The sequence below is a fragment of the Egretta garzetta genome, unplaced genomic scaffold (genome assembly GCF_000687185.1).
Source record: "Egretta garzetta isolate BGI_Z169 unplaced genomic scaffold, ASM68718v1 scaffold40, whole genome shotgun sequence".
Taxonomy (NCBI): Eukaryota; Metazoa; Chordata; class Aves; order Pelecaniformes; family Ardeidae; genus Egretta; species Egretta garzetta.
In genome coordinates this window covers 4754196-4769495 of record NW_009258484.1, presented here as the reverse complement: position 1 = coordinate 4769495, position 15300 = coordinate 4754196, and the positions used below count along the sequence as shown (strand labels likewise).

The 15300-nt window shown below is 38.2% G+C and overlaps 1 protein-coding gene across 1 annotated transcript in view; it reads right to left on the bottom strand.

The window, feature by feature from the left end:
- Nucleotides 1–15294, bottom strand: part of UBL3 (ubiquitin like 3) — a 60410-nt gene extending 45116 nt beyond the window's left edge. Inside the window, exon 1 of the mRNA XM_035900328.1 lies at nucleotides 14955–15294. Coding sequence (XP_035756221.1) covers nucleotides 14955–14981 — 27 coding nt within the window. The 5' untranslated portion in view covers nucleotides 14982–15294. The remainder of the gene's footprint in view (nucleotides 1–14954) is intronic.
- Between the last annotated feature and the right edge of the window lie 6 nt (nucleotides 15295–15300).

Here is a 15300-nt window from a genome sequence, read left to right as displayed (position 1 = left end):
TCTACTTTGTAAATTTTTGATCGATCCCTTAGTAATGAAATGTAGCCATCCAAAAGAGGTCTGCTAGAAGCACAAATGCAAAGATTAGTCTTGACAAAGGAATGAAGACTATATTTAGATATATACCTATTTACACAGTTACCATAAAAAGATTCGTCTACATGAAATTCCTCAAAATCTGAAGCTTTTAAGCAAAATAAGATGCAGCCTTCAAGCACGCAGAGACAAAATATGGTTTGTTTCAAGGTAATCATGAAGTAGCTTGGATATTGTTTCCTCTTTTATAAATACTACAACAATTTATACTGGAAAGGTCTCATTTATGATAATTAAATTTCTACCTTAACTTTAAAAAAAAAAAAAAGCCCACCACACACACAAAACTAATGTTTGAAAACTTAAATTGAGCCAAAACAAAAGTGCTAACCTGAAACAAAGCATAATGGCTTAATTCAATCTGTAACTCAACCTTTAGCAATGCACAAGTATCAAAAGCTGCCCTCCAAAATATAAATGCAAAATGTATTTATCAAATTACAGGTATGAAATTTACTCCAGTATACAAAAGAAACCTTACTAGGGCAATGATAACAAGCTTCCCTGCATTAATATCTTACATAATGCCAAAGAATCTTCATTATTTAATTATGTAAGCATAAATTTTCAACCCACTCATATTAATTTCTGCTCCAAGGATATGAAATATCTTGCAAACGTTTCAGGCCAAATGTCAAGAGAGACCTGTCAAGCTTCAAGTAGTAAGCCTCTTTCTTTTAATCTAATATATAAAAAAACCCCCAACATATCTGACTTTCTTTGCAAGACTCCATTATAAAAAATTCAGTATCATTAAAACAATATAGCATTTGTATAGGCAGTATTCTTTCTCTCCTGCTACACACACTTAGGCAAAACCACACAGCATTTCTGCTGTGATGTTTAGAATAGACCGATCAAGTCCAATTTTACACAACAAATTAAAGAGGATGGATAATGCACTTTCAAGGACTTCAGACAGTTTTCAAAATTAACCCAGTTGTGTAGAAATTTTGTTTGGTAACTTAACTTACTTTTAAATTCAATGTGACAAGATGCATAAACTTCCATTTTCTTCTTTTTAACAGGTTGTGTGCAACAGCTCAGACTGGATGACGCTTGGCAAAGATCTGCAATCACACTGTACCTACTTCACCACCACAAGCAGTAGAACACCTACAAGTATTCAAATTTCTATATAGTTGTAATTAGGGGAAGATCTGCTATGCTAAAAGGAAAGAAAATGAATTGTGAATGCTGGAAAATTTTCTTTCTACTGCAGTGTTCACAACTATAGATGTGAAAGTTTTCTACAGGAAATAACAAAGAACTCTGATTTACTGTAAATTAAAATATTTAGTAATTTTTAAGCACTACCTAATGAATTTAAGCTAGGAAAAGACAACCTACCAAAAAGCAGTATGAAAGTGTTGCAAATGAGGTTTTACAAAGCCCCAAGAACTCAAAAGAATTACCTAAACATAGACATCAAGTGCTATTTTTAGGCGTGGTGAAGCAGTCCCCCCATACAGTGCAGCTGCTCCTCCCGACGGGCATGGGTCTGCCATAACTCATGGCTCATGGCTGCCTGCTCTCTCTGGCCATCCTGGACACATTGGCATGTGCAGACTGGCACTAAATGCCATGTTTAGGCAACCAAATCAAGTCTTTGAAGCCTTATTGCTTTAGAGCATATATTTGGTAATGCAAGATTTACCTTTGCCAGGAGGCAAGATAATGTTTACACAGACACATCTCTAATTTTTCCACCCAGCAAAGTAACACACGCTGCTTTTCTATTTCCATTCAGTACCAACACTGAAAACACAAGTTTTAAGGGATGGATTTGGATATGTTTGTGTCTGGCAGGCAGAGGAAGGGTGAGGATGTCCTTCATCAGAAACCTGTTATCATCTGACACATTAAAAACTTCAATAAATGTAATTTAATCACTAAGAGTATAAAACCTAATGTGTGGTAAGAGGAAATTATGACAACTCCTTGACTGTTTCTTGCTGCCCATGGTGCTTGTACAGCAAATTACTGGCCATAAATAAGCCTGAAGGCTTTGACACGGCTATGCTCAGTGCCTGTACCTTTGTCACTAGATGGTTGTGTAATCATGATTTGGCTTCTCTCTGTACTCCTTTCAGCTGCTACCACCACCCATCCTACAAACTGCTACAGCAGTCCAAAATGCCTGCAAGAGAAAGTGAATGCTATCTTCCCCAGCAACCTCGCAAGAACTGCTTTGAAACAATTCAAAAGATTTCTCTTCCCCATCCCAAGAGCTCCACAGACACCCAAGGGTTAGCCAACACAGATTCCAGTAGAACACCACAAAACAACTGTTGGCTTTACCCCAAAGCTAAAGACAGAACAAAAATACAGGACTACTGTATTTTAAGATTCTGAATGAGTGATTTTTGTGTACGAAATTTCAAACTGCCACAACAAAGAGCTATGGTTCTTCCTAAAAAGTATATCCCATTTTTTGGAACACGTTACAATCTGATTTTACAAGAAAAATTATTATGCTATTATGTGATACAAGAGACTGCAGAAAATGCTGTGTTTATTCAAGCATAATCTTCCATCTCCTGCAACACAATGTCTAGTAAAAGAAAAAAACTTCGAAACTGTACTAATAGAGGCACTAACTATACCAATTTTCTTTCCCTCTGGTGTTCATTTCTATATGCTAAGAACTACAAGATAAAACAAAAAGGGTTGGGGTGGGTTTTTTTTTTTTTCAGAAGAGAACAAAGGGGAACAAAATCACCTCCTAACCACATGTTCATCATAAATAAAATTCATAACCTAGGACACTTATTTAAGCATCAAAGTCAGGACTGATATGCAGCAGCAGAATCAACTATAAAAGGCAGGAAACTATTTACCTTCACTCCACCTTATCTGGCATTAGTCAGCACTCTGAATTATTCACTTTGGTGCTTGCCTTTTCTTTTTTTAAGCACATTTGCAGATAAAGGCACTGACTGATAATCGTTCTGTGCCCTATGGATAGGACAAGCTGTCTTTCCTACATTTCATGTCCTAAAAAAAATAAATACAGAATTTGAGGGAGATAATTTAAGAATAAAACTAAATCCCCACATCTTTGAACACTGGAAACTGCTGTGGATTTGTTTTCTTCTCTTGAGATTGCTTCAGATTTAAAGTGATAGCATGAAGATTGACAGCTATATTAAGGTAGTATTTGATAATAAAGTGCTCAGAATTTCAGTTTCTGTGAAAGATCAACAAAAACACTTCAGCAAAATAATGTGATTCTCGATCAATAGTAAGAGTTGAAAGAAACACTAACATAGCCCTACAACAAAGCTGGTATGAAAACCAGCGTCCCCTAAAGCATTAGCCTCAAAACTTGTTTTTTACCACTCATTAACAAATACAGTTACAACCTTTCTCCTAATGTTCTTGGGAGCATCTATCAATGTATAAATATTTCATTGACTTTTGCATCATTTTAATTAACTCACAGCCCACAACAAGTCTTCTGGAATAAAACCTTTGCATCAGCAGAGAGCACAAATATTGGTACAGTCATGCAATACAACTGCTCCGAACAACCAAGACCAACACGCACTGAAGATGCACCAGAGCAGAGCTGGCCAGAAAAATTTCAACATTTAACTAAAATATACAAAGTCATTAAAAAATAAAGAAAATCTTGATCTTGCTTGAATTTTGTTTCTGATGCAGTTCAAATGGTAAAATTTCATTCCCTGCAACTCTGCTGCAGAGTTGTCTAGTATGTCTAGTAACTTCATATACTTAGATGAAGTTATATGACACAGCATGCACAATTTTTGATAAATAATAACCTCTTCTCTCACAGATCTTCCAAAAATAAATGGATTTGTGTTAAGTACTTGTTAAGAAGACTAGTTATCACAGGAAGGCACAAGATTAATTATGACTTATCTTCCAAGAAAAGTTTGAGCAGTACAGGAAAGTAAGGCACTGATCCAGCCTCTGAACAATGAGGAGGTGCTGAGTAAGGACAGAGGAAAAAGTGCGTGGTTCTGGAAGAAGAGACAGTTATGCATTTATACCACAGGATGGATAAATATTGTTAAACAGTCTTGATCCTGGTATTTACAGCCAGTTTTGTACTTCATTTTACAAGTGGAAGAGTTCCCTCTTAATGTGAGTGACATAAATAGTGCTATGGTACATACACCATACTCAAGAGTTGCAAAAAATACAAGAGAAACTGTATTTGCTTAAAAGCCACAAATCTCTATTGAAATAAAGAGACAACCTCATCTTAGAAATGCCATGCTCTTTATAGAGAGATTTTACACTCTTTGCAGTCAATTCAGGGAAAGATATAGCTGTGGCTCTGGAGTTCATCCCCATCAAAACTTTACAGATTCCCCATTAAAATGTTTCCAAGTCTTACTTACCTCCTGCAGTAAGCGCGAGGAGCACATATGCTGGCATCATCAAGTGCCAGCATCAGAGCGCTGGAACAAGAAGCATTCTGCACCTGCACTGTAGCCCTCCATAAGGATTTCCCTGGCTATCCCCAAAGCAGAAGAAATGGGCACACAGGGCCTATTTTCGTTCCCGTGAATGAAAAGGAAAAAGTTAAAGAGTCCCATCACCCCAGCTCAGGTGAGTGATGACAGATCATTGCAAAACCATGTGCTTCAACCCTCCTTTTTACAATGAATTCAAAAAATTAGAATCTTTGAGATCCTTGCTAGTGAAGAAGCATTAGAGCCCATCACCAGACTCTGCTGCTGCTCTGTTCCAAGCACCTTCACTCTTCCCCTGAACTACCTTCTACAGGACTCCCTTCTTAGTGAGAACAAACACAATTCAAAGGCAACCATCTCCAAGCTAAAACAATTTTGCAAATACCCACTGACACCTTCACTGGAGGCCTCATCATAATCCTGCTCACAGTTTACCTAGCATTCCACCCACTACAATGGATACTTAAACCTCTGAATAATTTTAAACATATGTAATTTGGAAAAAAAAATCTACTCATTTCTAGATTTACATGAAATCTTGGTTTGTATGAAACTCTTCTGGCCAGAGGCAATAAGTAGACTGAAATCAAACACAGTTGCAGTTTCTCTTTAATAAAAGCTCCTAAATCATCCTGCCATTAGCTATGAAAACAAGATCCTCAAGACAAAGTCAAATTTCTCAGTAACAAGCTGTTCTCTCTGTGCCAGATCTGACATTGTACCTTAAAGCCATCGTCTTGTGTCCAGAAGACTAGAAATGCTCACTAGCACCTTTTTACATTTTGGGCTTTTGTTTGGGTTTGGGTTTTTGGGTTTGTTTGTTTGTTTTGGGTTTGGTTTGGGTTTTTTTTGAGATAAAAGCTTCTCTTCCTTTGCACTTGAGCTTGAAGTGAACTAGCATAGAGCTGACACTCACATAAAATACTTACCACATCTTTAAATTAAAAAGGTGCTTTTTAAACTATCTTTTCTTAGAAACCAATAGCATAAAGAACACACATTACAGCACATTTTAGTACCAAATCTTTGAATATTCAAGACAAACAATCCCTATACATTTTTATGGCCAAAAAGTAACATGCCGGACAAACACGGAGTTCCTGACTGGAGATACAGTCAAACTAAAATGACTCCAAGAAATGTTACCATGAGCTTTTGTGTAACAGGGAAAGCCATGCATCTCCTTCAGCGTTCACAAGAACAGCCAAATCACTGATGCCAGCGCCCTAACCACGCTAACCAGTGCAAGGCCAGCCTCAGGCAGGGATTTACCTGCAGCACTACACACGCTGAGCAGCTACTGAGGGGCAGCTACAGAATGGCACATGATGCTGCACCAGGATTAGATCTGCTCAATATAGGACATTGCAGTCCAACAGTTAAAATCCAGAAAATTACTTCAAGTGAAAACTTGGGAAGTCCTCCTAAGAGAGAGCACACAATTCTATTGAGAGAGCAGTTTTTAATTATTCTTATAAACACACACCCTCCTCACCATTTATGTGCTGAGATATGGGTATTGGAAGTTATTAATTTTGTGGGTGATTTCACGTTAATTTAATTATTACTGAATCGTATGGAGTTAGTGAATGGGTATTTATTCCCCTCACTTAAAAATCTTTTAACAAAGCTTTCTGACAGTTCGGGTTTTATTGCCAAAAGTAGCTTTACAAGTATACAAAGTATAAATAACTAAAACATGCAAGTCCTATAAAGTTTGTTTCCATCACAGATCAATAACCCAGCTTCAGAAGTGAGAGCTAAACTTTCACTATCATACAGCTGTTACGAAGTGCAAGTCATTTGCACAGATTAAAAGTATATTAACTCACAGGCAAAATGACATAAATATTCAGATTTAATATGCCTTAAGTAATGTGCATAAAATACAACCACAGAACACTATCCCAAGAATTAAGTTTATTTTGATGTTCATGTTACTGCCCATACAAATATGAATTCTGTAATTAAAAAAAAAATAAATACTGCAGCCAGGTATTTCAGGCTTTATAAGCACACAAAGGCTTCTAGTCAGTCCCTTACAGTATGTAAAAGATAAGCATGTCTGAAAAATGTTAGACACTATTTAATCTTAAAAAAAATACTGAAAAGGTCTACTATTTTAGAAGAATTATTTTATAGTAATATAAATTTATAATAACTTTCCTGAGGCTTACTAGCATGTGCCACATATATTCACATGTAGATTGGCACTAATCTACCTTTAAGAAGAGAATCCTAAATTTACAATCCCAGCTACGCAAGACTTTTGACTAACACTGCACTTCACTATTTTACCACTAATCCATTATTTCTCTGTATTAAAAACATATGTCAGATTCTGGAGACAGATTAAGTAGTACCATCTAGAATATATGTTAAGTATCAGAAACAGATTACAGTGATGTGAATCTCTGCCAGACCACAAAGCATTACCAGAGCATAACTCCACTGAGGAGATACCAACCAGTTCTACAATATATGACTTTGAAGTACTATTCTTTTTCAGATGAAACACATTGTTCTTTTCCATCTCTAAAAGAAAAAAACACATTTAGTTTCCTTGTGTTTATTTTTAAATACTTGTTATCGAGTGCTTGAGAGAATTTCTTATGCAACATGAAACAGCAAATATTGCATAATGAAAATCACAGAAAAGCATCCAGAAGAGTTCAGGTCCACCCTTAAAAAAAAAAAAAAAAAGCTAAACTTTCATTCCTATCCAAACTGCCAACAGATTCACAGATTAAAACCCAGATCCTCAGCTGCAGCTAAAGAGCACTCCAGGATAAGACCACCTTTGTTCCTCAGCAGTGGTCCAAGCCATTGACATAAATTAGATTAGCCTGAACGGTAATCTGTGCCAGCTCCCCAAAGAAACCAAAACCGTCACAGCAGGTAGACACCAACACAAACATTTCCAGATTACATCCCCGTGCTGTTGAACATGAAGTACCACTTTGATACCTACGTCCCACTAAGGCACAGATTCATTTTTTGGTTAGTAGAACAAACCTACCAAACTCCTAGGCAGAATCGCTGTTTTCACTTGGTTAGTTTAGATGGGATACATAAAACTCAAGGCATTTGTTGCTTGTTTCCATCTCCATAACAACAGTATCATGGAATAAAGTCTCAGCTAAACTCTGCCACTAACTTTCCATTTAACTCTGAACTGAATCTCCCAAATAATTTTAAGTAAAAAAATCAAACCAAAACAAACCCACAAATGTAATCCTGTCACTGGCAAGCTATTTTCAAGTTTCTTTACAGAAAGCACAAAAAAACTACAAGATGCTGATGGCAGTGTCACAACTGTGTAATCTGCCGAGCCTTCATTTTACACAAAGTTTCTCTTTGTGGAAAATATATGCTACATTTTTTTTAATCAAATTTCAACATACTTGCAGAGTCTTAATGCAAAACGAGATTCCCTTCACTGTGGATGGTTTACAAGCAGAAACAAATTTATCCTCTGTCAAGGAGCTAAACACAGTGCTGGTTAGTGACTGCAAAATACACCAAATTTCCACAAATAGGTAAGGGCACTCAGCTGCAACAACACTGAAGTATTTCTGCAGAACTGTACTTTTGAGGGCCAGCAGACCTACAGGTAAGAAGGCCTTAACTTGTTCTTGAAGTGTTTCTCTCAGGCCTCCTAAATAATTTTCTCTACATTCTTTGAAAGCCTGTTAGCAACTTTTCTCCCCCCTCAAATTTCTTTTCAGATATGAAAAACCATAGTATTGAACGGCAAAACCTGTTTGCAGAACCTCAGCTTATGTCTCAGCAACCTTTTTTCTTTTTTTTTTTTTAAACAGTTCTTGCAGGGTGTTGATTCTTCGTTCTTTTCTTCCCTCAGTATTTCCTCACTATCATTGCTTGCAACACTTAGTGGTACATCTGTGAATTTAAATTTGTCTTGAGGTATACCAAGTGAAAAACGTTCCAGTCATTGCTTTAAGATGTTCTGTAACATATGTGTAACAGAAGCTGTCAAAAATTACAAGGCTGTCCTTCTAGGAGAATTTACAGGGTAATTTTTAACAACAGCTGAATTTCAAAAGACAGACCTCTAAATTATGTTAAAACTAATGAAGATCTGGGGTCTCAGAGTTTAGATTTGATGTAAGAGCAATGATGTTAAAATTTCTCATTGACATTGTGCTCATTTTCAATAGCTTCTAAAATGAAAGCCCTGCACTCAGTCATATCCCTTCAACAATTATGGTGAGCTAAAGTTTACGTATGCAAAATTGTGGCAGGGAAGGCTTGCTACTTCAGTAGGCTCAATTAATTGCTGCAAAAACAGACTTAACATGGAAAAGAGTATTGATCAGCAGCTCTGCCTTTCACCATAGTTAGAATGCGAAATAACCAAGTTAGTGGATCCAATACTGTACAAAGAAAAGATTGAAAATAAGCTGTACTATCTCTTTTACATAAAACCACAAGAATGATTAGTCACATTCCAGATATTTCTGGATTCCTGCAAGCTAGAGTAGCACTCACAGGCTGAGTCAGAATTGAGCTCTCCATCCTGCTCAGTATTGCATAAGCATATATAGACACATCACCAAAAGTTTACATTCTGACTTCTACTAAGAAACAAAGCTGACTGACCAGAAATACAAAACAAGTAAATCCCACTTACTGCATATACCATCACCATGGCTTTCAACATTCACAGAAGCTGTACTTAGGAAGAACTCTCAGTTAAAAAACAGAAAAGCATGCCCTTAGTCATTTTGTTTACAGTATCATAAAAGTATTGCTTACCAAGTCTGCTGCAAGGACTGCACTCAGTCAGGCTAATTTCCTACTACAGCCTTCAGCCAAGCCAAGCAAGAGAGTTATGGGCCTTGAATGATCTAAACTTTAAGTTTAGATATGCATGAAGAGCAGTCACAAGCTCCAAGGTGAAATACAGATTACCGGTACCTGAAGTTGTCCCTAATTCCACATCTGAGATGTGCAACTTGTCCCCATTCAGGTCCTGACTAAGCTATCCAGTTCCCACAGATCACATCTGGCCAATTCGTAACATGCAGAATTACACGTTCCTGCTGTAGGGGTGATCATTTTGCTATACTCAGATACTCAGCATTTGTTTTTTGTGCCTCAGCCCTGCTGGAACCTGCCAGCAGCTACCGCTGGCTTCCCAGCATTCCAAGTAAGGGAGGAGTTAAATGTCCTTCAGTACACATCCCCTCCAGCATTTCATAGAGTAAAACAACAAAAGTGGAGAGAAACCAATTCAGGTAACAATAACAACAAGGGTGGGTGGCAGGAAGGAAGAAACAGTTTATACTGCCAGCCTACGCTTCCATCTGAAATACAGTGCTGCACCAAGGCCCAGCATAAATATCAATCATTATCTCATCCACAGGTTACAGCTGTTCATCCCTGAAGAAAATGAGATGAAGGACATGCAAACATTGTTTCGGAGTATGTTTAATGTGTTAGGATGCTGTGGAATTTCCACTACAGTGTCATACATAACAATGCCAGTCATTACTAAGTTATTTCTGTTTGGTTATTAGATAAATAGGCAAGACATTTTTTAATCTGTGGAAGAAAAATGGTGGGTAGGTGGGGGAATTGATAAATACAAATAATTTTGTAATATATCCAAATACATACATTCAGCATCAGCTTTGACAAGCTTTGACAAGTTTATCCCTGGCCACTGCTGCAGATAAGAGAAGGAGGTTCTTCATCTCGTTACAAGAAACACTGCAATATGCTACAAAGCCTGGCTCAATATGTAACCAGTGAGGAAGGAGCTTCTTCAAACTCTTCTTTCTGACACAGATCTCACCAATTCCTCCTCCAAAAGGAGGCAAAAAAACCCAAAACAAAACACTGAGAATGACAAAGGATAGGATACTCCTATCCTTTCCAATCAGCAAACAGTGAAAAATCAAAAAAAGGAAAGAAAAAATATCCATACAGAAAAACCCGATAAGCTATTTTTATCTTAGAATGTAATGAATTGGAACTTTCAACACGGGAGGTACAAAACCACAGAGAAATAATTAGAACTTTATTATTAAAAAAAAAACACATAAGGGACTAATTTAGGACTATATGCACAAAGGCTACTAGGGATACAACAATTTTCAAAACCAGGAAAAAAGTTCTACTAAGAGCAAAAGGAAAAGCAGTTAAAACAGAGGAAAAGAGACGCATAACTTCTTACATTTTGTTCTGATACATTCAAATGCTATGAGTGAACGAATATTTTCTTTTTACGTTCCAACCATATTATAATGATACTGCACTTACTATTCTTAAATTAAAGAATTGTTTAGACTGATGGACAACAAAACTCAGCTATCATATAACCAGCTACTCCTTTTGAGTCCCTCCGGTTTGAACCTTGCTCCTGGATGCCAAGATTCCCCTGCTGTTGTAGCATCAGTTACACGTCCACCATTAAGCTGTTCATCACCACCTATGCTAAATTTCCTAAAAAAGAACACACCCATACACATTTGACTAAAGACGCTGACACTAACAAGGTGTGAACCGAGCAGTGTTTCTATTTGTTATTCTTCTTCCACCTGCTGCCCCCTTCCAACACTATCCATGTATAGAAGTGGTTTAGACCACAGACTCCATCCTCTTGCATGTCTGCAAAAGTCTCGTACTAAACATTCAGTTTTACAAAAAATAATCTCTCCCATATCACTTACATCTCTTAAGTATAGTGTATGGATTCAATAGCTGTGCATAATAAAATTGAAAACCTTTAACTGTTTGATAGATTTCAATGTCCTGCTGTTTATCCAATTCAAAAAAAAAAAAAAACCACCACCAAAAAAACCAAACCCAAACCAACCAAACAAAAAACCCACCATGAGCCAAAGGCATAACTCCCAGTTACTACTCAGGCAGAGAAAGACTTCATATCCTAGAGGGCACTCAAAGAACTGCCCAGGAACAAAGTGCTGGCAGAGCCTTTTCATACCTACATAAAATGCACTGATATAGGAAAACAGCAGACACTGTAATACTTTTCAGTCATACAGGCCCCTTACTGTGAAGTTCTAAGATCCCTGAAGAATTGTATCTGTAAGGAGAAGTATCACAGGCACACAGAATACAGAAACGCAGCTTCCCAGATTCTCGTGGTAACTTCACTGAAATAAAGGGGATTATTCAATTGAGTAATAACTTCTGGACTGAGTGTAGGTTATTCATAGCTTGTTTTAAAGTAGTGAGCTACAGTGTTTAAACAAATACCAAACCATTTTCATTTGGCCCGCTCAAAAAAACCAGTCTGCTAAACTCCACAAGTCCATAAATCACTCCATGTCTCTTTATTATTACAAAAGAAATACAACTTGCAAACAGCCCTGCTGTTACTCACAGTCAAACTCTAGCTGCTACCAAACGGTAAAACTGATAAATTACCTGATGAAATTATTGAACATATTCAGAGATGCCCTGTCGCTGCTACAATCGCCAGTGCTTATGTGAAAAATTAAACAAAATTAGGCTCTAGATATGGAGTACAGTCTTCAACCACTGCCCCATACATGTCTAGTCCTAATTAAGTTAATGGAACTACTCAAGTAGAGAGGTCAGTATTAGCAGGTTTCATTCCAGAAGTGGAGTTTTAACCTGTAAGTAACACACATCGCTAAGGAATAATGCACCACAAACTTACAACACCTGGAACATGGTGTGTCACTATCCAACTTATTAGTGGAATGCAAATGATAAAGTACAGTGTAAATTATTTAAGAAGTGATGTTGAAATGGGTAGCTGGTAAAATCTGCTGTAGTTCTGGAAAGAAGTCAACGTCAGAGAAAAAGAGGCTGGATCGAACTATGCCTCAAAGAAGTACAAAGCCTTCTGAAGATTTGATAATTTACTATGAATTTATGTATAGCAGATCCTTCTCAAAGGTGGGACAGGAAGACAAATTAACACATTTTTAAGCAGCAGCAATTCTAATAGTTTTATTATTAGTATTATTATGAGAGGGTTAGTTCATGAATCTGACATAAACAGTTTGAAACATAATTATTATAACACTTAAGTAACTCACAGCAGATTTACTAAGTGTGATGGAGTCTTCATAACATGACACTACATCACACCGATGCCAACTCCTACAGAGATGGGAAATCATTTTTTTGGTAAATGCAAATTACACAGTGGGCGGATAGGAGAAATGCAAACTGCAAAATCTTACACTAAATAAAAACATATATAAACAAGGTGACAGCCTGGTAAGTGCTCCTCTTTAAAGAGCAATCAAATAATAATCCCATTTTCTTTCCAGAAAAAGGTCCTTTGAAATAAGGAGAATGGTGGCAAAAGAAGACCCCAAATGAGTTTCCAAGTGCTCTTTTTACAAAGTAATATTCATTATCTGTACTTGTATTTCTACGACGCACTTCAGACTTTCAGAGAGAAGCTGCAGCTAATAATGCAGAAACCCAACAAAACGATCCTAAGACAGACCAGAATGTGTCTATTTATTCAGTTAAATTCTACCCACATCGGTAACATCTTCATTCAAATGTTTTTGTAATGACTCAGTATTTAAACATTACTGTGTATAACAAGCTCCTTCCTGATTTGAAGAAACAGAGCATCGCTAGGCCTAGCTATTCCCATCAGTGGTATTCTCATTACATCATAGCAGAATGAAATAGTTTTCATAGAAACAACATAGTATTTTACCTAGCTTAAAATTGGTGTATTTTGCATAAAATGTCAAACGTCAAACATTCCAAGCCTAGTGGCAGCAGGCAGGCAGGACCCAGAGGTATGGTAGTGTGGAGGTGTCAGCACACTCAGCCTGGGGCGAGAGGCAAGAGGGGTGCTTCATGCCACCCATCAAGGGACTCCTCCAGGCAATATAAAAAGCAGCACTAAGAGATTTGCATCTAACCCTCCACAGCTAAGGAGAGGATTTCTGTGAACAGAACAGGCTAAGGATTTCTGTGATATAAGAGAGAGGGTTTCTGTGATGCAACAGCCAAAGAGACCCTAAAAACAAATATATGAAAAATAATTGAAAGGGTTTAAAGTCAGAGGCAGTAGTCTCCTCACCATCCTTTTCTTCTGGAGGAAAAATTCATTTATAGTGTTTGAAACAGGCAGAGGGGGAAAGAAAAAAAAAATGTGAGCTTAAAACCATGTTTATTCATCCTCTCTATCTTACTGTTTCTGCTTTTTTTGGCAGAAGTCACTCATTTTGACAGCAGTACAAAAGCTGTGAAGGAAACACTGAAAGTAAGCAACTAAAGGATACCATTATTTCAACAGCCCATTCGTCATACATATGCACCATTAATTGTATGTCGATGGCTGAAACAAGGGCTACTCGGTTTTATTGTTATCACTACCGGGGCAGGTTTTACTCGTAAAACAGAACTTTATCCTGGAGAGAGAAAAAAAAAAAAAAAAAAAAAAAAAGCAGGGACAAGCCTGCTGCTTTTAAAAAAAAGTACCCTTAAGTGTAAACAGTCGTGGGGAGATACGTGAAAATATTCTGCTGTAAGAATAAAGATCCAACGTATCAAACTGCAGCCACAACTTTTTTTTTTCCCATTGATTTATGGAACTGTATACAAATGGGGAAAGTCATGCTGAACGAAAGATTACTTAGCAGACCTGATTCACCCTCCCTTCCTCATGCCCTGCTATACTTTCCTATTTTAAGTGCACCGAGGCGAGTATTCAACGCAGGCTGAAGTACAGTCCGCCATAAGAAGTACTAGGAGTGCCCTTGAAAAACGTCCAGATTGCAGCTAGTGCACAAAGGACCTCGCTATGTAAATAAGTGCATGAGAATTTCGCTCTCGCTCTTGACCCGGCAGCAAGCGAAGGGATTAACTTCCCATCAACATCGGAAGACAAAGCGTCGGGTAAGAAACGAAGCGAAGTTTGAGGGATGAAAAGGAAGAAGGCTGAGACTAAATTTCAGGTGGTTTAGAAAGAAAGAAAGGAAAAAAAAAAAAAACCCACCGGCTCGAGCAAATAATTTGGAACGCTCTGCTTCGTGTTTCTCTCTCTCCCCCCCCCCCCCCCCCGCGAAAAAAACAACAAAAAACCCCAAATCCCAAACGCTCGGCAGAGCTGAAGAGCGAAACGAGCAGGAGCAGTCGGATGGGATCTGCCGTAGGTAAGGGAAAGCAGCCACCCCCCCTCGCCTCCCTGCGCGGCGGGCGACGCTGCGGATTCCCCACTCCCCTACCAAAAAGCGAAGCAGAACCAGCGGGCTGTGTGTGCATTAGCTGGGAACTTTTTGTTCCTTAAATGTGTAACCGGGATCTTTTTTTATTTTCCCTTCCCACGCCCCTCTTCTTTCCATCTTCTCTGCCAAAACAGGCCGAAATAAACGTTATTCCGTAGCGATACTATTAAATAAGGAGTGCAAGGCTTACCATATCAGCTGGAACGCTGCTGGACATCTTGATGATACCTTAAATGGCTTAAAATCAACTTTAAAACAAAAAAAAAAAAAAGCACCAAGAAGAGCCCGCTGGAGATCTTCAAGGAGGAAAACCGATGTCAGCGTCGGAGGCAGCAACTTCCACGTCCCCCAGCGTGCGGGCTTTTTCCCCCTCTCTCTCCCTCTTCCTTCTCTCCCAGCCTTGACAAATGACGACGGGATGATTCACGGGATAATGGTGCGTCCGAGTCACCTCCTCAGTCAGCGCAGGCGACCCGGGCGCGCAGGCAGGCAGGCAGGACCTCGCTCCTGCCCTCGGCGGCGGGGCAGGGAGGCGG